The sequence below is a fragment of the Gossypium hirsutum genome, chromosome A12, assembly GCF_007990345.1.
Source record: "Gossypium hirsutum isolate 1008001.06 chromosome A12, Gossypium_hirsutum_v2.1, whole genome shotgun sequence".
NCBI classification, from domain to species: Eukaryota; Viridiplantae; Streptophyta; class Magnoliopsida; order Malvales; family Malvaceae; genus Gossypium; species Gossypium hirsutum.
Genome location: NC_053435.1, coordinates 87576130 through 87601766, shown reverse-complemented (window position 1 = coordinate 87601766; position 25637 = coordinate 87576130). Strand labels below are relative to the sequence as shown.

At 35.2% G+C, this 25637-nt stretch overlaps 1 protein-coding gene, 1 long non-coding RNA gene and 1 other non-coding gene across 7 annotated transcripts; 1 reads left to right on the top strand and 2 right to left on the bottom strand.

Moving 5' to 3' along the window:
* Positions 1–993: 993 nt before the first annotated feature.
* Positions 994–1100, bottom strand: LOC121211711 (small nucleolar RNA R71). The gene has a single exon (XR_005906930.1). It is a non-coding gene; the product is annotated as a small nucleolar RNA R71 (small nucleolar RNA).
* Positions 1101–15170: 14070 nt separating this feature from the next.
* LOC121210947 (uncharacterized) lies at positions 15171–20204 on the top strand. Of its 4 annotated transcripts, none has more exons than XR_005906241.1 (4): positions 15171–15419; positions 15612–15732; positions 15991–16495; positions 20018–20204. It is a non-coding gene; the product is annotated as an uncharacterized lncRNA (long non-coding RNA). The 4 variants fall into 4 exon arrangements; XR_005906242.1 differs by having other exon boundaries at positions 15171–15732; positions 15991–16053; positions 16187–16495; XR_005906240.1 differs by having other exon boundaries at positions 15172–15732; positions 15991–16053; positions 16375–16495.
* Positions 20205–22457: 2253 nt separating this feature from the next.
* Positions 22458–25226, bottom strand: LOC121210946 (uncharacterized). Of its 2 annotated transcripts, XM_041082986.1 has the most exons (6): positions 24958–25226; positions 24749–24881; positions 24424–24527; positions 24150–24321; positions 23916–24047; positions 22458–23838 (listed from the first exon to the last, which is right to left on the bottom strand). In XM_041082986.1, exons 1-6 carry the CDS (start codon positions 24996–24998, stop codon positions 22648–22650), a joined length of 1773 nt encoding a protein of 590 aa, XP_040938920.1. In that variant the 5' UTR covers positions 24999–25226; the 3' UTR covers positions 22458–22647. The 2 variants fall into 2 exon arrangements, with proteins under 2 accessions (XP_040938920.1, XP_040938921.1); XM_041082987.1 differs by lacking the exons at positions 24150–24321; positions 24424–24527.
* Between the last annotated feature and the right edge of the window lie 411 nt (positions 25227–25637).

The following is a 25637-nucleotide window of genomic DNA, read 5'->3' as shown; positions in this document are numbered from 1 at the left end:
GTGAAGTCTAGGTGGATTCTTCCTTAGGTATTATCTTATCCATCGGTTTTCCATAAGTATTTTCCAACTTTTATCTCTGTCATATTCTTTGTTAATTAGATAGTTAATCTTAATTTTAAAAATCCCTTTAATTCTTAGGCTAGATAATAAAAAGATAGTAATTAGTAGTACTTTTAGTCCTTGTGGATACGATATTTCCGGTCTCACCATAACTATACTACTGTTCGATAGGTGCATTTGCCTTAGTCGAATCTTTAGTCAGTTTAGCGACCTTCAAGTTTTTGGCGCCGTTGTCGGGGACTAAGATATTAGGAACGCTTGAATTTTATTACTTTAGCCATTTTTTTATTTTAATTGCAAATTACTTTTTGTTTTAATTTAATTTTTACTTCTCTTCTAATCTCCCTGTTATTTGCTTCTGGCAGGAATCTTTAGTTTATGACTAGAAAGTTACTGTTTGACTGTAAGATAGAAAGGACAGCTCACAGAAATTGAAAAGAAATAAGGCGAAGCCTACAGTATATAGAGGAAGAGCAAGAGGACGTGACCGATATACCCGAAGAGATGGCAAACAATACGAATAATCTGCTACCTCCATAGTTGCTACAAATCTAGTAAATCAGAATCTTGTTTCTTGTACTATGTATGATTATGCTAAGCCTACTTTAACAGGAACTGAATCGAGTATTGTTAGACCTGCTGTTTCTGCAAATAATTTTGAACTGAAACCTAACACGATTCAAATGATACAACAGTTTGTTCAGTTTGATGGTTTGCAGGACGAGGATCTAAACACTCATTTAGCAAATTTTCTGGAATTTTGCGATACCTTTAATATCAATGGCGTTTCTGATGATGTCATTCGCCTTCGATTCTTTCCTTTTTCATTACGGAATAAAGCTAAACAGTGGTTGAACATGAGGGTCAATCACTACTTGGGAACAAATGACCGAAAAATTTTTGCTTAAATATTTTTCACCTGCCAAAACGGCTAAATTGAGGAATGATATCTCCTCTTTTGTGCAGATAGATTTAGAAACACTTTATGATGCATGGGAGAGATACAATGACTTTTTGAGAAGGTGACCTCACCATGGGTTACCTTTATGATTACAGGTTCAGACCTTCTACAATAGTGTGAACCCCTTAACAAGGCAACTGATTGATGCAGCCGCCAGTGGAACCTTGAACAACAAAACACCTGAAGAGGCTTGCGAATTTATTGAAGAGATGTCACAAAACAACTATCAAGGGCAAGTCATGAGAACGAAGCCAACAAAAGTAGCTAGTGTTTTCAACCTCGACCCAGTTACTATGCTATCTAACCAAGTAGAACTATTGAATAAAAAGATTGATGGTTTGTATGATTTTACTCAGGTATATCCAGTAATGAGGTGTGATTCAAATGGAGGAGAGATGCACAACACACACTATCCATTCGTCAACCCCAACATCAAGGGAGAACAAGTCCACAATATGGGTAACAATTCTAGACCTCAGAATAACCCTTATAATAACACTTACAATGCAGGTTGGAAAAACCATCACAATTTTTCGTGGGGTGGTCAAGGGAATCAACGGCCACAACACCCTCCAGGTTTTCAATAACCACCTTACCAACAGGAGAAAAAGTCGAACCTTGAGGAGATACTTACAAAATTTATCTCGGCGTCAGAAACTTGTTTTCAAAATACTGAGACAGCACTTAAAAATCAGCAAGTGTCGATTCAAGGGCTCGAAACTCAAATAGGTCAACTTGCTAAGTTGATCTCTGAACGACGGCAAGGTGGCTTGCCTAGTAATACAGAAACTAACCCAAGGGAGCAACTACATGCCATCACTGTGTGCGACAAAGACGGGTTAGCTGAATCTAAATTTGAAACGAGGCAAGAAGCTGTGGTAAGCAATGGTGAGGTTAAGGTGAGTCATGGTACACAAACGCCGGTAAGCAAAGCATATAGACCTCGTGTGCTATACCCCAATGCGACAATGAAAGACCACATAGACAAACAATTCAGTAAATTCCTTAAAATACTTAAAAAATTACATATTAACATACCGTTTATTGAAGCTCTTTCGTAGATGCCAAATACAGTTAAATTTTTAAAAGAGTTTTTAACAAACAAACGAAAGTTAGATGAGTCATCACATGTGGAGTTAAATGTAGTTTGCTCAGCTATTTTGCAAAACAAGCTACCCAACAAACTGAAAGATCCAGGGAGTTACGATTTCTTGTCTAATTGGTAGTTTAAATGTTAATAATACTTTACCTAATTTAGGGGCAAGTATTAATGTCATGCCCTACAAGATGTTTAAGCAGTTAGGACTAGGGAAACCCAAACAAACTAGGATGAGCATACAATTAGCTGATAAAACTATTAGATTTCCTAGGGGTATCATTGAAGATGTGCTTGTTAAAATTGACAAATTCATATTCCAGTCGATTTTGTTGTCTTAGACATGGATAAGGACAGTGATGTGCCCTTAATTCTAGGCAGACCCTTTTTAGCAACTGCTAGATCTATCATTGATGTTGGAACAAGTGAACTCACTTCCTGTAAGAGATGACACAATTATTCTCCAAGCTCGTGATTCTGTTAAAATGTCTAGTGATAGAGATGATATTACAAGTCATTTTGATGTGAGTAACATTACAACTCAACTCTCTTTACAGGAAATTCCTCGCAAAGATGTGATGGAGCCACGGTAAAACTCAATTAATACCAACAGGGCATCTCTTGAAGAACGAAGATTAGAGATTGAGGAACTAGATGAATGAATGACACAAGTTAAGGAGAAATCAAGAGTATAAGAGGAACCAAAGCGAATGCATGACGAGCCTACAGATGAAACGAATCAATTTAAGGTTTGAGACAATGTACTATTGGGTGATGCAGACCCTCGTATTACCAATTCTGAGACTAATAAAGTAATTCCCTTCACGATACTAAATGTTTTCCCATACGGTACAGTCGAGGTAACACATACTGATTTCGGCACTTTCAAGGTAAACAGTACTCGACTCAAACCTTATTTTGATAAAATTGATAGCAGAAAAGAGGAGTGTCGATTCTATGAACGACCATAACTGTGCAAATATGAGGTTAGCCGAGCTTAGACTCTAAATAAGCACTACTCGGGAGGCAACCCAAGCACTAACACCACTAATTAGCTTAGTTTATCTAATTTTCATGTTTTAAGTGCAATTTTTACACCCACAAGGCATGGACAAACAGGCGTGTCCTTGGCTGTGTGGAATCAGGATCGAAATTTCCTAAAAATTGACATGTACATGGTCTTCGATCACGGTTGTGCGACACGGTCGTAGGATGCACACGGCCTGGACACACTGGCGTGTCCTAGGCCGTGTGAAAATTGGTGCTAAATTTTCAAATCTCAAATAAGTCAGAGAGCTCCAGGGGCAAGACACACGGCCTTGTATTCAGACACACGGGCGTGTGGGAGACCACACGGGCATGGGAGAGACGAATAACGTAGAGCACAACAGTGCGATACGGCCGTGTGAACCACACGCCCTGGACACATGGGCGTGTCCTAGGCCATGAAAAAAAAACTGAAGCTAAATTTTTAAATTTTAAACAAGTCAGAGAGCTCCACGGGAGAGGAACACGGTCGTGTGTTCGGACACACGGGCGTGTGAGAAACCACATGGGCGTGGAAGAAGCGAACAACGTAGCACACGATCGTGCGATACGGCCGTGTGCGACACATGGACTGGATACACAAGCGTGTCTAAGGCCGTGTGACGAATGGGCTCTTATTTTCCTCGATGACCACGGGCTAAATTTCGATCCACACGGGTGTGTGACACGGTCGTGTGGCCCAACACGGGGTTCACACGACCGTGTCCATTTTTAAACTCCCAACTGTGATAGCCCTAATTTGACCCTAGTCGGAAAGTGGTTTCGAGACCACAAAATCGAGTCACAAAAATAATTAACCATTATATTCTATGCTTATAATATGTGTAAATACATGTGTGAAAGTTTCATGCTTTGATTTTGTCATTTGTATGTGAAATTTATTAAATAGGACTTATGTGAGACATTTTTGAAATGTGATAGGTTAATTTAAAATGGTCTATTAATGCATGTTATAAAAAAAATGGACTTGCATGTCAAATTGTCCATTTTTTTATAGTGGCCGGCCATGATGTTGTTTTATACATATTCTATGTATTTTATATTAATATTATTTTCAACTAAATGAATTAAATAATTAAGGGAAATAAAATAATGGGTAGTGGGAGGAGAAACCCAAAGTGGTTCATCTTTGCTCCTCCATTGCCGAAACTAGAAGGGAGAAAGAAGAAAATTCTTGTTTAAATTTTGGCTAAGGTGATTGCTAGAAGAAGGTATGTATAATGCCACTATTGGAAATGTATGCATAATTTGGATGATTAGTTTGAATTCTACCTATTTCTTGGTTTGAATTTAGGTTATTTTGGAGGGTTGAAATTTGGCCAAGGAACTTGAAATTCTTAGTAGATGCTTTGATGTCATTAGTATGGATAATTATGTTGGATATGTTGAGTTGTTAGTTGTTTTAGCTTGAAAGTTAAGGTTAGTATTTGTTTATAGGATTGCCGAATTTAAATTTAAGGAGAAAAGAAATTAAGTATTCGGTCATGCTATAGATTCATGATGAAAAATGTTTAATGCTTTATATGTTATATAATTGTACTTGTGAGTGAATTTGAGAATTTCTAAATTGTTGTTGGGAGGTGCCAAATGTGGTTTTGGATGTGTCTTAAGGAATAAAATTATGTGGATAGAGTTTAATGACATTCGGCCAAAGGTCTTATGTGCTAGCAAATTCGGTATAAATGTTTAAGTATTATGCATTTTATATTTGATGTCTTGATGAATAAGTAGTGGTTTATTGAAGTGAAAAAGTTAAATTTTGAGTTTTAGTTAAGTATGTGCATTCGGCATTTCTTAATTAACATTAGAGATGAGTGTATGAAATCGGCATGTGTATTTGTGAAAATGCTGAATGTGAACTTGAATAATGATTTGAGCACGATGTGTTGTATTGAGATTATGCTTAAGTGAAATTATAGATATATGTGATGAAATTGATTGGTGATATACATGTTTAAATAATATGAATGCAAAGAGTTGTGAAAGAGTAAATTGTAGTAAATCTGCTCGGGACAGCAGCTGTAATGTGAATTTGGAAAATTCACCATAAATTGTGGGAGTGGAGTTAGATGCTGAATAAATTATGTTATTAAAGCTTAATGAGGCTAGTTTCAAATGAAATCAACGAGAACATATTTTGACTTCTGTACAATTAGAAATTTGATTCGTAGTAAAGGGTGTTCAGATTAGTCAAACAGTGAAACAGGGGAAACTTTAAGAAAAATATGGTATTTATTGGCCAAACTAAAAATTCTTAAAATTTTATAGATACAAGATATATGAGTCTATTTTCATGGAAATTTTACGGCAATTGATTTGGAGTTTCGTAGCTCCAGTTATAAATAATTTAGTGACTGTTGCTCAGGAAGACAGCTTATTGTGAATTTGTGATTTTGTGGTAAACATTGATAAAAAAATTTGTTAATGAGTTGCTTAATGTTTTCTTATAAACTTACTATGATCTATATGTGTGAAAGTCGAATATATATATTATATTCCTGAAGTAATGCTTGAATAGTCGAATAATGACTAGTTTAAAATTTTTGAATTTAAGCTCAAGAGCAAAGAGGATCAAAGTTGGATAGGGGAAAAGAGAAAGTAATTGAGTAGCGTTTCCGCAACCGTTCAAGTATATCCGAGGTAAGTTTTGAGTAGTCACCTTTAGTATATAATTGATGATGCTTTGATATGTATATATATTAGATGAATTGTGACCTTTTGGTTCTACTTGAATTAAGTTGTGTGATAAATAATTTATGTATATGACTTATTGTCGAATGGTCACTATGGGTTAAGCTTGAATGATGAAATGGATATGTAATATTTATGTATGACTTTTAAACCGAAATGTAAATGATGGTGTTCATATAGAGCTTATATCCGAATGCAGCAAATGACTACTAATGTGATATGTTGAATGAGATGTGTTAATATATAATTAAATATGCATGATATTTGATGTGTATCCGGGCTTAAAGACCCGCAGGCTATATGCTGGAATTATATCTGGGTTAAATCCCACAGGCTTCGTGCTGGTAATATATCCGGGTTAAATCCCGCAGGCTTCGTGCTGGTATTATATCCGGGTTAAATCCCGCAGGCCTAGTGCTGGTATTATATCTGAGCTTAAAGTCCCGCAGGTTTTGTGCTAGTGACTAGATTCGGGTTTTAAACCTAGCAGGCTTAACGCCAGTGATTCGAGTACGATTATGAATTCGAAAGTTCGAGGTAAACTACTATTGATTATGTATGATACATTATAATATTCAGGTACGTATTAGGTATTCGTATGTAAATTGATTTTTTTTAAAGTGAATTATTAGTATCAAAGAATGATATATGTGTGTGAATGATTATTATATCTACGAATAAGAGCATGACCTATTCGGTCGATGTCTGTCATTACATGAAAGTATGTGACTTAAATTAATTGTATGAGCTATAAAGTAAAGTAAAGTCTGTGCTGAAATTTCTTTGTGTATTTATATATTTATATACATATATATTCGGCCAATAGGCTTTTTAATTGGTGTACTTATGTATATTCGGCCAAGTGATTTGTAATTAGAATATTCGTTTTGTGATACTAAATGCTCGTTTTAAATGACAAGTTTTAATTGTTTGAAATGCTTAAAACTTACTAAGCTTTGAAAGCTTACTCTGTTCTTTATTTCTCTGTTTTATAGATTGTTGATTTTGGCCACCGACTCGGGGATCGTCAATAGTTCATCACACTATCGATCATTTTGGTACTATTATATTTTGGAGTTGATGTTGCATGTATAGGTTAGACTGTTGAGAACGATATTTTGTAAATGTAAATATTTAGCCATACGAATATGGCATATGATCTTGAATGTTTGTATAGTTTTCAGCTTGATTTTGGATTGTGTTTAATGACTATATGAATGTTATAATTAAATGTTTAGTTCGGTAATACCTCTTAACCTTAATCCGGCAATTGGATATGGGTTAGGGGTGTTACACCAACCCTAATTTCTTTCTCACTTTACTTTTTACCCTCTTCCCCATCTTCTTCAACCCTTAGCCACCGAGTCCTACTCCCCTTCCTTATTCCGGCCACCATCGTCCCCTTCTCTTTTCCTTTTTCCTTTCAAACCAGCTCCCACCCTTCTTCCTCTCCATTCTTTCCCCACGACCCAACCTTGCGCACAACCCCCATGCCCCCGCCGTCCAGCCTCGATCTAAACCCCCCATCTGACCAGTCACCGAATTCCCTTTCTCTCTCCTTAGATTGACCGTCCGACCGACCACTATCCTCCATACTTCTGGTGACCGCCCGACGATATTTGGTTTTCCTCATTTACTTTACTTTTTTTACGTTCTTATTCTCTTATATTCTGTTTTACTTTATTCATTTTATTTCTTTTCTATTTTTCTTTTAGTCTTTACATGCCCTTGTTGATTATTATTCTTTATTTTTTAGTTTTGGATTAAATTATTATTCGTTGATACTTTTCTGTTTCTTGCTTTCACTGTTATTTTACCTTGCGTAGGACCATTATTGAATTCTGATTATAGTTTCTTTTGGTGGTTTTATGGAGTCGATTAGTGTTTTCTTTATTTTCTTATAAGGTGCCTTGGGTTGTCTTGTTAATTTTGTTGCTATCTCCTTTCCCTATTATTTTAGGTTACCTAGATTCGTATGTTTTCTTTTTAGTCTAGATTCACATACTGTTAATTTTCTTTTTGTATGCCTGGATTTTAGTACATATTGTTTAAGCATAATATATTATTTCGAATTACTTAGTTTTTACTTTATTAGCTCTTCTTTACAGAATTGGCAATTATTCACTTATTTACTGATGAACTCTTCTTTTTTTTATAGGCACACTATGACGAACACATGGGGCAAGTCCAAGGTCGTTGCCCCTGCTTCGAAAAAGCGGAAAGGCCTTAGTGGGACCTTCTCCTCGAGCGTATCTGCCGAGGCTAGCCATCCTTATCTTTGATTTTCAGCGGGCCCTTAGGAAGAATTGTACCAGCTCATCGAGTACGACCCCTCGGTGTGGGTTGCTGCATCGATTGGGCTATGCTAGAGCATGTCCGTTTGGCTGAAGATGTCCACGCAATTATTACCACAGCCCCATGGGATAGATTCTTCACCATCGTCAAGCCCACCTATTCGAAGCTCACCTTAGAGTTTGGCGTCACATTTTTAGTCCAGCAAGTCATGTTAGTCCATGACGAGCCAGGCACCATCATCTTTCGCCTTGGCAGGTTGGTGCGATACATGAGTGTCCTAGAGTTCGATGTTGCTTTAGGACTCTACACAGAGGAGTTCATAAGCACCGAGGACTTTCTCCACTTTCATCGACATATTCATTACTCACCTTTGCGATGTTGGGTAGAGCTCACACTTTAGCGGGTCAGAGAGAGAGCACAGGAGTGGTTAGTACCTACGACGCTTATTTCTTGTGGAGCATGACTACCAGACATGTATTTGATGTGGCATATTTCATTACGCTCGCTTGCCACAATCATACTGAACGCCATAAGAAGGGCCTCATCTTTCTCGGCCTTTACCTGACTCGTCTCGCTCGATACTTAGGTTTACTCGACACGCCGGAGCAGTCCTTGACCCTTACCCTAGTAGGTCAGATGTCTCCTCAGGGCATCTTGACCATGATCCATATGAGGATGATCGAGCGGTGACGTGGATTGAACCCCCCACGGTATAGACTAGTCCAGTCTGACAGTCAGCATGACCTAGAGGACTTCACTAATGATGTTCTTCCCTACCACGAGGACCTACCACAACCTCTACCCTCGAGTCACTGACATGCTCCCTCTGCTGCTAGCTCTCTAGGAGTATCCTCCTAGGAGTTTGCTAGTTTTCGTTAGTACTGTGCTCAGAGGTTCGACAATATTGATGCGACTTTACAGTAGATCTGTTAGTATCCTCATATCGCTCCTCCAACGCCACTAACTCGTGACACGGATCAGTTTGATGATGAGGACCATTGAGTCCATTTATCTTTATGTTTATTTTTATTTTTATCTTTATTTTTATTTTTCTCTTTATGTTTATTTTTATGTTTATTTTTTTTATGTTTATTCTGTTTTCATATTTTGAACTTTTTTTCAATTATTATGGTTGCTTCTTAACGAGTAACCTTTTAATCTTCTTCAAGCATTGTGTTTATTTTCTTATCAGTTGCTCAGAATTTTGCACTACCCCTACATTTATCTACAACTCCGTTTTTCATTGGTATGGGAAATTCATCCACCATTTAGGGCAGCTTCAATCATCTCCCTATCTTATGATATTTTGTCTCTATTATGATTTATATTTGTTTGTACATTGAGGACAATGTACATCTTAAGTGTGGGGAGGTTATTTATATGATTATTAGAAAATCCCTGAATTATATTTTGTTCTCAAATAATTTTCTCATATTATTATTAGAATAAATTTTGATTGATTTATGATTTTTATTGATATGTTTTGGAGTAAAACATAGGTAATTGTGCATTGATTATTTAAACTTTAGGACAATAGAGAATCAAGCATGATAAGTTGAATTTTTGAGAATTAAAATTGTTAGGTTGTTTCCCTGAAATGAGGTATTATCATGAAGTTCTAAATTTACAGGTTTGACATCAAAAACCCATAATTTTTGTAAGATTTTGAGCCTTTTAAAGCATATATCTTTCTTGCTCACTTTTATTGATGGTTATGAGTGAGTCAATACTGATTTGTTATTCTAGAACTTGCATCGATTATACATGTCGAGACCATACCTTTGATTTGATATACTAAGATGATAAAGGCACTTAGGTTTTAACCCACTTACTCCATAAAAAGCCTACCCACATAATTAACCTTTAGTGAACCCTTTTGAGCCTTGAACATTATTTCTTGATTTCCCTTTAATGATAACCCACAACTTAACCCTTTTTGATTCGTTAAGAATTTCTCCCTTTTTATCGACTGCCTTTTTATCGAGATTTGATTTGATTAGTTACCTAACTATGTTCGTTCATTTCAGTTGCTGAATTATTTCTTATTATGTACTTTCTTTACTTGTTCTTATTCTTAAAAAAAACATATATTTATATATTCATGTAATTACATATTGTTATTCTTTCATGATAAGCTTGGATAAGTTAAAGTTACTATTTTGAGAAAAAGCTCACTTCATTAGTTTTGGATAGTTTTAATTTTGGCACCTGTTTGTAATTCAGTAATTAGCTTTATTTTTCTAAGTTTAATAATTTATTAAATTGATCTCGATTCTAACCCTCTTTTTCAGCCTTTATTACACACCTTTAACCCAAGCCCCATTACAACCCTACTAAAGACCTTTTGATTTGTGTATCATCTCATTTATAGTGGTGGAGATTTGATTTTCATGCAAGCCTATGGTAATAACTTTTCATGTTTGACTATTGAGTACTTAATTGTTGAACCTTAAACACTTTGAGTGATTTGAGTGAATCTTTAGTGAGGATGTCAACTCTTGTCGATTTGGAATTAAAGGTAATTATTTAGATAAAGGGAAATACCTATGATTTTATGATTAAAATGCTCAACTTGGATTGTTTGAAACTTCGATGTTCTTTTAGTTGAATTCTTAATGCATGATTATTTGCAAATCATTTCAAAACATTAGTGATAAGAATTATAAGTTGAGAAGAATGCATTTTAATTGTGAGTTGATGATTGTGCTTGAGGACAAGCAAATGCTTAAGTGTGGGGATATTGAGATAAACCTCAAAAGTTACATATTTTAACCCCATGCTTGGCGTATTTTTGGATGATTTATCATAAGATTTAGTGAATTTGATGCTCCTAATCCTTTAATTTCATGTTTTATATCAAGATGAGCATAGAAAAGTGAAAAGTGCAAGAAAAAGGCCAAAACAGACAAAATAGGTTTATTTCAGTGCTACATACGGCCCAGACGCTTCCACATGGGTAATCCACACACCTGTGTGAGACACACGGGCAGACCACACGTCCGTGTGTCATGGTCGTGTCGACTTAAAACCATATCAGAATTGCGCATGGTTTGAGCACTATCACATGGACATACCATATGGCCGTGTCCCTGTCGAGACTTATTTTAATTCTACTTGGAAAAGGCTAATTTTGAGCTATTTTAGGCATTCCAAATTCTATTTAAACACACGAGGAGAGGATCTAAGGGGGGCACGCAGAGAGTAAAAGGCAGAAAATACTCGAAGACAGGCATTGGAATCATCTTAAAAACAGGATTTACTTAAAGACTGAAGATCTCCACTCAATTTCTACCAAAGTTTTTGGGTTTCTTTATGTTTTGTTGTTTTCCCAATTTTGAGATGTTTTCCCCCATCGTTATGAACTAAATTCCCTAAATACCTAGGGAAGATGAAACCTAAGATGAATTTTATTATCTTTTGAATTATATGATAAATACTTGTTCTTATACTTAATTATAAGTTTTAATCCTTGCTTAAATATTTCAGGATATTAATTCAGGTTTTGATATGCTTATTCAATGGAGAAAAAGTCCCTGTTTAAGAGTAGATCTTCCATAATTAAGCCGAGTTGATTACAATCCTAGAGATAAGACGACATAAATCTGTCGGATTAGAGTCAAGTCTAATAAGGGAATCCATAGATCGAGTTAATGCGATAATAGGGGTTTTAATTAGAAAGAGATTTCAATTAATCAACCTAGAGTCAGTTGTTTTTAGTCTCGAGAGAGATATTAACAAAAGCTAGGGATTTCTACGAATTAAGTCAAGTGAATAAATTGTCTAATTCAGAAGTAATAAGTGAAGTCTAGGTGGATTCTTCCTTGGGTATTGTCTTCTCCATCAGTTTTCCAAAAGTATTTTCGAACTTTTATCTCTGTCGTATTCTTAGTTAATTAGATAGTTAATCTTAGTTTAAAAACATCCCTTTAATTCTTAGGCTAGATAATAAAAAGATAGTAATTACTAGTACTGTTAGTCCTTATGGATACGATATTTCCGGTCTCACCATAACTATACTACTGTTCGATAGGTGCGCTTGCCTTAATCGAATTTTTAGTCAGTTTAGCAACTATTATAAATCTACCATAGCAAAACTTATCTCCTTGAAGTTGCAGTGGACTAGACTAAAGTTACAAGCTACGAATCTTATCTCTCTAAAGTTGTAGTGGACCAAATTAAAGCTTCAAGTCTAATCTCCCTGAAGTTGCAGTGGAGTAGATTGAAGCAACAAATCCTATACCTCTGAAGCTACAGTGGGTTAGAATAAAGCTACTTGAAAAAGTGGAGCACCAAAAAGGTCGAGATTCAGCGAGACCAGATGAAATTGGTCATTCTTAAAAGTCTTTGCTCCATTTTTGTTACAAGACAGCGAGCAAAGAGGGGCAGCTGTGAAAGCCCAATTTCTTCCGAGCCCGGGCAAAAACCAAACAGAAAAAATAAAAAATTCTAGTTGAATTACAATACCAACCCAAGTAGCCTAAAAAATAAAAAAAAACCCTTAATAGCCCAGTGGCCCACAACCTAAACTGTTTTAAAAAAATAGAAACCCTAGTGCCCTTTGCGCTGCTTCTCGTGCCACGTCAGTACGCTCGCGCCTCGAGATCTGCCACCGTCAATGCCTCTGCCACCGTTGACTTAACCACCACCTGCAAAGAAAAAGCAACACGCAACAGACACAAACAATTGCCAAAACAGTAGAAAAAAATAGGAAAATAATCTTGTAAATCGGTTATAAAAGCTAGAAAACAAATTGTATTTGGAGGGGAGGAAAACAAAAAAATACAAAAAAGCAATAAAAAACAGAAAAGAAAAAGTTCAAAAAGAAAAAAAGGTAGTCTTTTTTTATTTTTCATTTTTTACTTAAAAAGATAGTCTTTTTTTTATTTTTCATTTTTTACTTCGAAGTAAATATAAAAATATAAAAAAAGAAAAGAAAAAAGGACTCCCTTTTTTTTTACTTGTTCCACTGCGCCTTCTCCGCCTTTAGTCGGATTTTGATTGAGATTTTGGGGATTCTAACCCTAGATTCGCTTTTTACCCGTTTAAAAAATCAAAAAAGGGCCTTTTGAAATTTTTCGGCCACCAGAGGTGGCAGTCATCGTCGCCAATGACCTGTGGCCGTGGCTGACCGGCGACACCCTATGGCCAGATAGAAGGCAGGGGTTGAGAGAGAAGAGAATTTTTTTTTAAATGAGGTTGCAAATGATTTTTTAAAGTTTTTTTTACTTATATAAACCCCCCAAAAAGACATCTTTTTGGTCTTGGCTTCTGACACCCAAAACGGCGTCGTTTCAAGGGCAACCCAACCCGGTTCCCCCTAGGATCAACGTGTTTTTTAAGGGAAGGTCTAATTGCCTCTCCAGTCCTTCCGCTTTTTAATTGTTTTTCAATTTGCTCCTAATTCCTTTATTTTTTTCTTTTAGATTGCACCATTTAATTTTATTTTATTTTCAATTTAGTTCCTTGATTTGCCAAAGGAACGGTGCGTTTAATAGGGTTTGGGATATTTTCCTATTTAGTCCTTATTTTTTCGCTCATTTCATTTTGGTCTTTTATCCTGTTTTATTGATTTTTTTATTTACAATTTATCCCCCTAAATTTCATTTAAATTTCAATTTAGTCCTCTATTTATTTATTCATTTATTTTATTACAGTTTAGCCCCTTTATTATTTATTTATCCCGATTTACCCTTTTAATTTCATTTAAGTTAAGATTAAGTCATTTACTTATTTTAATACTTTTTATTTATTTATTTACCTATTTACTTATTTATTATTCCTTCACTTTTTTTTAATATTTAAAATTGTTTTTTATTTTTTTCTTTTATGTATTATTATTATTATCTATCTATTTATTTATTTATTACTTTTTTATACATACTTAAGAATTAGATTGTATACATGCTTTTATTAGCGCAATTTTTTATTTATTATTTTCATTACTATTTATTTTTATTTTTTTGGTATTCTTGTTATTCTATTATTTCTTTCATTATTTTTGGCACTTGCATGTCATGTCCCTTTATTTATTTATTAAATCGTTCAACTTCCATTTTTTTTATTTATCTTAAGTCACTTTATTTATTTATCATCAGTATAACATGATTATAATTATATTATAATTATTATTATATTATTATTATAGTATTCCTTTATTTACTTATTATTTATCATTCTAACCACATAATCATTTTATATTATTTCAGTATCACTGTATCATATATCATATTTGAACATTTATCCATTTTTATATTAAGCCCGAATAAATTAAATGCACATCACTTTAAGTGTTACGTTCTTTTTTTTGCACGATGCATAAAAAAAGAAAATTTTTAAACCGAAACAATATTCATTATTTTTGGAGTTAGAAGAGTCGTGTTCCTAACATATGGAATATGGTTTCTTTCTAAAACCGAAATAGTCGAATATCTATTTCAAAAATATCTAAAACGAGATTTAAGTAATGATTAAAACGACGATTATTCTGGTTTTTCGAAAACTAAAGGCGTTGTGTCCACTAAAGGCGTTGTGTCCTAACTCACGGGGCATGATCTTTCTTCTTGATTAATTTGGAATACAGCCTTTTCTATTAAAATATCTTAATGCAAAGAGATCACATTTTAAATTCTCTTCAAATTTTCAATTTTTGACACTCAGACATCAAGTAATTAATTAGGTACCAATTTTGGGCGAAACGAGGGTACTAATCCTTCCTCGTGCATAACCGATTCCCTAACTCATTTCTTAGATTTTGTAGACTAAAATTCACTGTTTTAGTAAATCAAACATTTTATTAAAATAATCAAGTGATCCGATCACACCTCATAAAAAGGATTGGTGGCGACTACTATTTTCGTTTTTTTTTTGAAACTTTCAGACTGGGCTTATTATTGGAAAATGAATTACAAAACCTAACAGTGAAAACAGCTAAGCAAAGCTAATCTACTAAAACGACCCAATACAAAGGAGCCCAAAAAGCTAAGAAAATCTAGATATTTTAATCGAAACAGTCTAGAGATTCATAATTATTACGCCTAATTAATGCCCAAACAGAACTTCTGAACCCTGTCTATTCATCTGGAGACTTCATTTCTTTTCTTTGCTTTTGACGGTTCAATTTTTATGGAAAGATGTTCTTTTCAAACTGATGCATCTTCTTTCTTTTTCTTTCCTCTTATTCTTTTCTTCTTCATTCTCTCCTCAATCTAGTTCCCTTCTTCGGTCGATCTGTCTTTGTTCTTTAGCATATTTTGGGACTTCCATTACCAGGTACAGTTCTTATTTCCTTTTCAGCAACTCTGTTGCCACTATATGCGCGAGAGCATTTGCCAACCTTGGTGTGTGTTTTAACATTGAACCCCTAGATCTATTTAGTTTCTGCTTAATATCATATATATATATATATGCTTCAATACATGATCGATCTTGACTCTTTGATAAACATTTCTTTATTATTGTGAGGGAATCACCTTCTATAATAATTTTCGGCCATTCCTGTTCGACTGCTATTTGGACCGCTTTTCTACACGCGATTGCTTCAGCTGTAAAGGCAGAAGTTGCTTCGTGGTGAACCTCTGAGCAAGTGAGTAAAACAGCTCCTTCTTTATTTCTGGTTACTATTCCTGAGGCAGATTATTCATGAGTCAAATCATAGGCACCATCAAAATTAATTTTGACGAACTCATTAGGTGGATGGGTCCATCTTTTTTTTTTCTTCTCTCTTTTTGACTTCATCTTATCAAGACCATTAAGTTCAGCAAGATAATTAGTGATGAAGTTCATTATTTCTTGACCTGTACTAATTCTTTGCTCATGTTTTCTTTTATTTCTTTCGCCCTAGATAGCCCAGAGACTACAGTAGAAAAGTATATTCTGGCATGTAGTGAACTATCCAAAGTCTCAGGTAATCCACTATAAAAAAATCCATGTTTGGATTCATAAGAATATTTTGAAGTTTTCATAGTGCCCAAACTTCCACTGTGACAAGACATTCTCGGAAGATATGATCGATTGTTTCATTTCTTTTTCCACATCAGGGATAGTTTGAACTAACAAGTTTCCGGTGTTGCATATTAACCTTCTTAGGAAAATAGTTCCAAGAAATTCTCCATACTATAATCTTTATTTTAGTCGGTAGATTTAGGCGCCATAATTTCTTATAAAAGTTCCCGTAGTTGGTTTGTAAAGGATAAGCTCTTGGAATTTCATTAGATTTTTGTAATAGTTTATAGGCGCTGTGTATCGAGAATTCCCCTGAATGTTCACCTCCCCATACAAGCAGATCTTCATGAGGTGTGCGTGCTAAAGGTATCCGGAGGATTTTCCCAACATCGGTCGTTGAAAAGGTATTATTGATGAGTTCTCTATCCTATATTCTCGCATTGCTATTTATCAGCTCACTAACCTTTGCATCTCGCATAGTATTAACAACTGAAGATAATCTAAAATTAACAGTATCTGGAATCCACGCATCATCATTAATAGAAATGTTTGAACCTGTGCCAACCCTCCAGCATATACCTTTTTCTAAAATACCTCTTGCTGCCCATATGCTTTTCCAAATATAAGAGCTAGTTTTTCCAAATCAAGAATTTAAAAAATACTCATTGGGAAAATATTTTATTTTAAAAACTTGCGTAACCAACGAATCCTAATTATTATGATCCTCCATCCTTGCTTTGCTAGTAGTGAGATATTAAATTGCAACAGATTTCTAAAACCCATACCCCATTCTTCTTTTGATCAGCACATATATCTCCATTGACACCAGGGTATTCCTTTTCTTCCCTGCCCTTTTTGCCACCAGAATTTAGCGAAAATATTTTCCAACTCCCCATAAAAAGATTTTGGTAGGAGAAAACATGACATAGCATAAGCTGGAATTGCTTGAAGCACTGACTTGATAAAAACCTCCTTACCCCCTTGTGACAGTAGTCTTGTGCTCCAACTATCAATCTTCGAATTAAGTTTATCCTTTAGATTCTGGAAAGCTTCATTTTTCCTTCTGCCTACCACATTAGGGAGGCCAAGATATTTTTCCAAATTTGTGGAGCATCTCACCCTTAATATTATTGATACCTCTTCTTTGTCCCTTTTTGTTGTTTTGAGCTGTAGAAAATCGTTGACTTGCTAAAATTCACGCATTGTCCTGAGCACTGTTCATATTCTTCCAAAATTCCTTTTAATATTCTTGCTCCTCTATTTGTCGCTTGGCCAAACAAAATACAATCATCTGCGAACAGTAGATAGGAAATCGCTGGCCCTCTTCGACTTGCTCTTACTCCTTTAAGTAGACCGTCAGTTGTCGCTATTCTTATGAAAGACGAGAGTCCCTCACTGCATATTAGAAAGAGAAAATGACTAAGTGGATCACCCTGACGGAGCTCTCGAGTGGGTTTAAAAACCCTTCATCTTCTTTCATTAATGTTGACTGTGTAAGATACTGTGGATATGCATTTCATAATCAATGACACCCATTCCTTTGCATAACCCATTCTCAGTATAACTTCCTTTAAAAAAAACCCATTCAACTCTATCATAGGCTTTGCTCATATCTAATTTAACTACCATAAGCCCTTTTTTTCCGATTCGTTTCTGTCGTAACGTGTGTAAGATTTCGTAAGCTACTAGCACGTTATCAGTAATTAATCTTCCTAGAACAAAAGCACTTTGGGCCTTATACTTCTTCTAATGACCTCCTGAAACCGATTTGCAATTGTTTTTGCCACAATTTTGTGTAAAACTGTGCATAGGCTGATGGGTCTGAAATTAGCTAGACTTGTGGGTTTTGGTAGTTTTGGAATAAGTACAATATCAGTAAGATTTAGAGAATCAAAAATTTTTCCATCATTCAGAATTCCCAAGCAAAATTTCTCAACATTCTTACCTACAATATGCCAGAATCTCTGAAAAAATAATGCTGGAAAACCATCACAACTTGGCGCTTTAGTAGGCCTCATTCCTTTCAAAGCTGAAAAAACCTCTTCTACTTTAAATGGTACTAGCAAATCTTCATTTATGTCGGATGAAATATTAGTCTTAACACCCTCTAGCAGATGGGATAAATTCCCTACTCACTTCGATGTGAATAAATTTTGAAAATAATTTGAATAGCCTCATTAATTGTTGACTCATCAGTAATTTCATGACCTCCATCAGCTTCCAGCGTAGTAATAGTATTAATTCGTTTACGTACTAAGGCATACTTGTGAAAAAATACTGAGTTCTTATCCCCTAATTGGAGCCAATTAGCTCGTGCCCTTTGTTCCCAGTACATTTCGTCTTTTTCAATCTCCATTTTGAGTCGAATTCTAATATCAATCAGCTTTGCCATTGTGGCATCATCTCTATTGCTTTCCAGTAGTTCTTCAAGTTCCTTTGTGAGCCTATTCTTTAAACCATCTCAGTCCCTCTTTATTAAGCTCGCCCACTTCACCAATCTGAATTGTAGCCTCTCTCGTTTTTCGCATATAGATCCATCTGAAAACTCCCACGCTTTTTTAATCTCTTGTTCAATGGATTCCTCCAAAGTCCACCATGCCTCGAATTTGAAACTTGAGATTCCTTTATTGATTTTTCCCTTATTAGTATTTATAAGTAAGGGGCAATGATCTGAAATTGAGTGTGTTAAATGATGAATAGTTCCACTTGGAAAAAGTTGCATCCACTTCTCATTCGTCATGCCTCTATCCAGTCTTTCTTTAATATTTGTTCCCGGTAAGTTTCCTCTTTCCCATATGAACCAAACCCCCATGTAACCCACGTCCATTAACTGACATTCATTTAGAACTTCGCGAAAAGCTTTCATTCTTTTTTCTTCCCCCGATAGACCACTGCTTTTCTCATAAGAATACATTATTTCGTTAAAATCACCACATACCAGTCATGGGTGATTTTGATCTTTACCCAATTGCTTTAATAAATTCCACGAGGCATTCTTATCATGAACATAAGGTGATCCATAAAATCCTGTAAACCGTCACTCTTCATTGATATTTTCCTCCTTTACCATTACATCAATATGGCTTCTTGAGAAATTTTTAAGAGTTACATTAGTTCCTGTTTTCCACGCCATACAAATTCCACCTCTAGACCCTTCTGTTCCTACATTAGTTCCATTCTCGAAACCACATCTCCTTCTAATTTTTTCCATGCGCTTTTCATCAATTTTAGTCTCCATAAAGAAGACCATTTGGGGCTTATCTTGCTTCAGCAAATACCAAAGCCTTCGTGTTGCTTGTAGACTCCCCAATCCACGGACATTTCAACATATAGTTTTCATTGTGCCCGGTCAGTATGCCTTTTGGCACCCGCCGATCTATATTGGTGAAAATCATATTCCTGTGGGAAATATTCAGCCGACAAAATTGTATATTCTCCTGTTTGAAATTATTTGCCCTTGTACTTCATTCTCTTTGTTTCATCTTCACAAGAGATTTTTGAATCATCTTTTTCAAAAGCACACTCTTCTGATTTTCTTTTTCTTAGTCTACTTTCATCGTTGTAAGAATCCACCCTTCTTTCTACCTCGATTCACTTCCAACTCAATTTTTTGGCTGGATTCAAAGTTCTTGTAGAATTATTAGATGCCCCGATAGCCTTATCTTCTATATCCATTTTATCCTCCTACAGCTTTAACGCTATCTCTTTTTCTGTACATTGTGAATTAGCTTGGGATATAACACTTTTTCCATCAACTTCTAGATTTAATTCAGTAAAATTCTCAGTATTACCTACGTATGAACATTGAGGCTGCATCTTCTTTGAGTTGGCTTTAAACATTAGACTCTCTCTTCCAACTAAATTTAATTCTGCTTTTAAAGCTAAAGAAAAAGGAGGATCAATTCTGACTTTGTTTCTTTCTACAGGTGTAAACTCTTGGTAGTCTATGAGCCCATGCCCCGTCTTTCCACAACCAAAACAGAATGTAGGTAAATTTTCATATTTTAAAAGAAATCCAAGACTTACTTTGATTTTCTGTTGAGACAAAAATACCCCTTCGCAAGGGTTTTTGCACATCTAATTTGATTCTTAGCCGACAGAATTCTCCATTAATTTTAGATCTCAAAACACCTCTAAAAGTAACCCCAATAGCATGCATCAGATCTTTTTTTATCAAATTCTGGTGAACATGGTCCAATCTTAATCCAAAACAGTGATCAATTAAGTCAGATTTGACTTCTTTCCATCGATCTAGTCAACCTATCAAAAATTACTAAATTTTTCCGAAACAGCTATGGTTTCCCCGCCATAACTAATTCTAGATCTTCTTCACTCTTAAACACTATCAAAAAAAAATTTTGTCCTGCCAATTTAATCTCAAATTTCTTCCTTGTCTTCCAAATACTTTTGATTTGTGCCCTGAAGCTATCTGGATTATAAGATTTCTTCGTCCATATTGTGCATAACAGGGTTGGTTTTTCGCTTGGTACCACACTGAGCTTTTTACTGATAATTGGACAAGTTCCTCTGCCAATAGGGAGATCTCGTCTCCTTTAAAACCCTCTGCGCCACCACTCTCCTCCATCCTAAGCCACAGAAAAAATTGTTCTCTCTAAGATACTAAGCAAAGCATTCTTGGCTAGGGTTACTTTAATAATTTTTTTATTAATAAGAAGTCAAAGTTGTGCCATTTTCATTTTTTAGATAAAAAGTCGACCGATAAAAAAAGTTTCGACAACATGTATGACCTGAAAAGTTTAGATAAAAATGACTTAGAACAAAACAATTAAATATGGTGTAAACGTTATATATAATGTTGGCACCAGTTTGGTTGATATAAGAGAGGGCTTGGCTAATGATAGGCCTCTTTTGCCTCTTTTCGTTTCGACTTTCAATATATATGGTCACGTGGGGTGTAGGTGAAGTCAACTTTGCTAATGTTGGAATGTTGGTAGGTTTTAAAAAATCTATTTTTTAAGAACAGGTAAGTCAACCCCTCAATGGGTTGACAAAATGTCTGTTTGATGGCACATCATTATAAACCAACCTCCTATGGTCCATTTAACTTTAACACCTTCATTTCAACATATTTTAGTGTGCTTGGCAAATTCTATATGGTCTAACTATACCTTTGGTGTGCCACCAATAAGATAAAGAAATGTATATCTTTGTTATAATAATTTATTTAAATTGAGTTTGTATCGCTCATCTCAACTCATTTAAGAAATTATTAAAAAATCATTTTTCTAAAATAAATTATATTATTATGAGAATATTTTTATCTTTTATAATAAATAAAAATTTACACATTACAAGATCTAAGTTAAAATGTCAAATAAGTTCTCTAAAAATAATTTAAAAATCAATTAAGTCTCTCATCGAAAAGTGCATCCAATTGAGCCATTTGAATAATGGTTTTGAATACATAATTAAGCCCATTGACGTCATTTTCTCCATTGAAGCCCCTGATGGGCCATTAAGTACTGATGTAGCAATTGACATGAAAAAATGATAAGGTGTAAGGCTTAATTGATTTTTTTAATATTATTTTATGAGAATTTAATTGACTATTTAAGTAAAAAAAAGTCTAAAAAATTCTATTTTTTAAAAAAAGTATAGATTATAAAAATCATAAAAAATTATTAAAATTCTATAAATTATTAAAAATTATAAAAAATATAGAAAATTTTAAATGTATAGAAAATACATAATTTATTTAAATTATTCAAATATTATAAAAATAAAATTACTACACCTTTTTGTTTTCTCTCGTATACTAGAGGTGTTCATTGTTCAGGCCGAGAATTAGCCCAATTTCAAAAAAATTCCGCTCGAGCCTGACTAGACTTGGCTAGCTGAAATGATTTGTTTTGCTATTTTATAAATAATAAAATTATTTTTATTTAAATTTAATTATAAAAATATATAAAAATAAAAATTTATTTATATATTTGTGGATAGTAAATCAAATCAGCTCATGAATACTTTTACCTATCACCTTAGGCTATCAAGTACCAAACTCATCATCACTCAAACCACTCACTCGATACCACATAAGTTTGATCATCATCATACTTCAATCTCCTTATTTTCTTATTACCAAAACCAAAGAATCCAAATAAACAAAATAACCGTGGAAACATCAATTAATAAGGAATTAATTAAGAATATTTTATGAACATACACTTTTCATAATGCTATTTCAAGAGCATATTTTAGGCATGCAAAGGTAATCATGTTTTCTCAAATATATCCTCGTCAATAAGTTTGTCTTTACATAATTTCAATTGAGAGATAATCATAAATAATGTTAAATGATATTCACGTAAATCTGCTGCTGCTTTGTATGCATGGGCGTAACATAGCTTAACAAATTATAAGGCTTCTTCATTCTCAGCAATTGCCCCCTGCTCTAACAACAAATTACCATGTCCTGGATTTAATTGAAACAGTAACTCTCCATATCATCATCATCAACATATGATATGACAGGAGAACAAAAAGAATACTAGAGAATCTTTCAATGCGAAAGAAAAATAAACAGTTGGTTACTTCATCACTGCTTATGTAGCAGATGCTCCTTCTTGAGAGCCATAAATTTGGCTGCTATGTCTTCATACTCTGGCAGCTTAGGGTGAACGTGATTAGGGTTGTGAATCGACATTGAATTGGTTCGAAGAATGCTGTACCTGTGAATCTCTCTTGGCCTTTCTTGTGGCATTGTCGTGGCCCTCAAATAAGGACCACCTGTTCCTTTTCTCGTATGGGAATCACCAACATTTCCCTTCACTTTCCCTATGCTTTCTTCCTTTTCCAATTTGGGCAAGGTGAAAACTCCATACACACTTGCACCATTGTCGTAGCTTCTTCTCCTCAGATTCCGAGTAGGACTACTACTCTCTTTCATTCTAATACGTCTAGTATCGTCGTTGGAAGAACATCGGCAATGGCAAAACTTTTCATCCAAAATTCCTCCTTTATCACAAACTGGAGGGACCTTTTCTTCACTGTCATCAAAACTACAATTGTAACATGGGTTTTCCAAGCTGCAGGTTTTTACTTCACTGTTCAAAGTATTAGCCTGAATGTAACCCCTCAATTCCGTGCAGCCAGGTTGTTTCGATCTCTTCAGCAGATAAGTTGCTTCTTTCCTTTCTGCTACTGTTTTCTTCTGGTGTTTCCTGTAGTGATGAGATTGCTGCTTGTGGTTCTCATAATATATCTCGTGATCAATATCCTTCATGCTTGAAGGTTCAAGAGAAAAGGACCTCCGCCTTGAATTGTTTGCATTTGAGCTTGGTTTCTCATCCTCTACATTATCCGTATAACTTTCATCATCACCGTCGGTGCCATCCACAACCACTCCTTTAGTTGGCATGCTCAGTGACTTGAACTTGAAAAGTCTCTGATCTTGACAATCTGCTTCTTTTCTCCGGGAAGACCGTAACTCCTCTATGTCATCAAGATAGACAACTACTTCCTCACAAAACTGAGGCAAAGTTTCCGAGGAAGATGGTGCTTTTATCCTTTCATCATCATCCTTTCGTTTCCTAGTGGTTGTACAAATCCGGCTGATGTTCCGGTTTTCTGCTTTTATGTCATCTGGTGGAGAACAAGTAAGGGAAGCACCAATGGTATCAGAATTTGGATAGGAATAAGAGTGACATTGGCTGATCAAATGAGTGGCAGTCTTTGCCAATGGATCAACTTGTATGTTTTTTCCTTCCTTCTCACTACCATCTGAAGTCTGCACCAATGTAGGACTTCAATGAAACATCAAAATCTGACCAAAAGACAATAATTGAAAGAACATAATCTAGTTACCTGGTGTTGCAATTCGGGAAAGTATTCAAGTGCCAAAATTTCAGGCTGTAAGCAGTAATCTCGAGCTATTTCATCAATCAATCTGTACTTCACATCATCCGAAACTGATTTTGGGGATAGTTTTTCTTGTATCTGTAGTCAAGATTTTATCAAAATTCTTCATGTTAATTGATGATTAAAAAAAAAACTGATCACAAGCAAGAAAAATCAGCAGTTAGCACTAGAATGGGCAACCTCACGGTTGACCAGATTCCCAGGAAGCAATTCAACGGCCACTGTCGTGAACCTATGCCCGTAACGCTCCCCGAAGAGCTTACGAATCGCAGGAAGCTCAGGGAGATCTGCACATCTGGCAGAGGCGAATATGAGGCTTGAAACTGATTCATTGATATCATTAGGGCAGTCCCTAAAATACCACAATTACAGGACAACTAATTCAGTTCATGGTCAGAAACTTGAAAAAAGTGATTAAAAGAGGAAAAGTGTTGTTAAGAGGGAAAAAAAATACTTGTGTCTGCGAATATATGATAATTGAATGTTGACAAATTCACAGAAATGATCCAGTATCTCATAGACTGCCATTATATTCTCATCTTTAAGAAGCTGCTCAGCCTGAAAATTTAAGTGTCAAAACTAAAGGATGAAAATAGCCTATCCCAACATCATACTTAATACCACAAGGTTATGCAAACAACATGCAGAAGAAGAAGAAGAAGAAGAAGAAGAAGAAGAAGAAGAAGAAGAGGAAGAAGAGGAAGAAGAAGAATCAAAAGCAGGGGAACACAGCAGAGAGTTTAGAGTTTTAATGAAAAGATATTGATCATCGTCCCTACCCGGTTAAAGGCAGTTTGTTGATAACCAAGTTTGATGAGCTGAGCCAGATCCTCCCGCAGCTGTTTCACAATTGTAAACCTTTTGTTCTTTAGCAGCTTCAGACGGCACTGAACACGCTTGATCAGCTTCTTACTGCAAACACCACAGTACATAAGTAAAAACAGCAACCCCATCCAATAAGCTTTTCTCTCAGGAAAAAAAAGGGTACCATTTTGAAGCTTTTCGCCAGCCGAAAAAGATGTCAAACATGGTTCAAAACTAGAAAACGTTCTCCTCCTTGTAGGTTTCAGCAGTTAGAGAGCGGCAACCTCTGAAACTAAAACTAAAGCTTGAGTGTGAGATTAATGATGGAAGTTGAAAAGGGTAACATGTTTGGTGGTGTAGGTGTGGGAATTGAGCATGCATGGGAATTGGTTGGTCAGTTAGTGTTATATAATTTAGGAGGAGTGGGTTTGAAAAATGAAGAAAGTGGGAGCAGACAGTTCCATTCTTTTGGAAGAAAAAAAAAAACTGCTCCCACCACTCCCCTAATCATAACACTTGGCATGTCTCTGATATAACCCTCATCTACAAGCTTATAAATAGTACTTACCGCTGTTATTATGATCATTATTACAACAGTTTAAGTTATATTGGTTGATGATACTAAATTGGAGCATCCACAGCCAATGAGTTGTTGAGTATTTGGGAGCAGCCATCAATGGCATTGACAACCTGACGGTTCTCTTCCAATTAAAACAAGATTCAGACCCTTTGAAGATAACTCCAGGGCTCCTGTGATTTCAAAATAGAGACTGTTTTCATGGATGTAGCTTTAAGAACCGTCGAGTCAATTCTCATCACAAATTATTCTCAATTTGATTATTCAATGTATTTTTATAGTTAAAT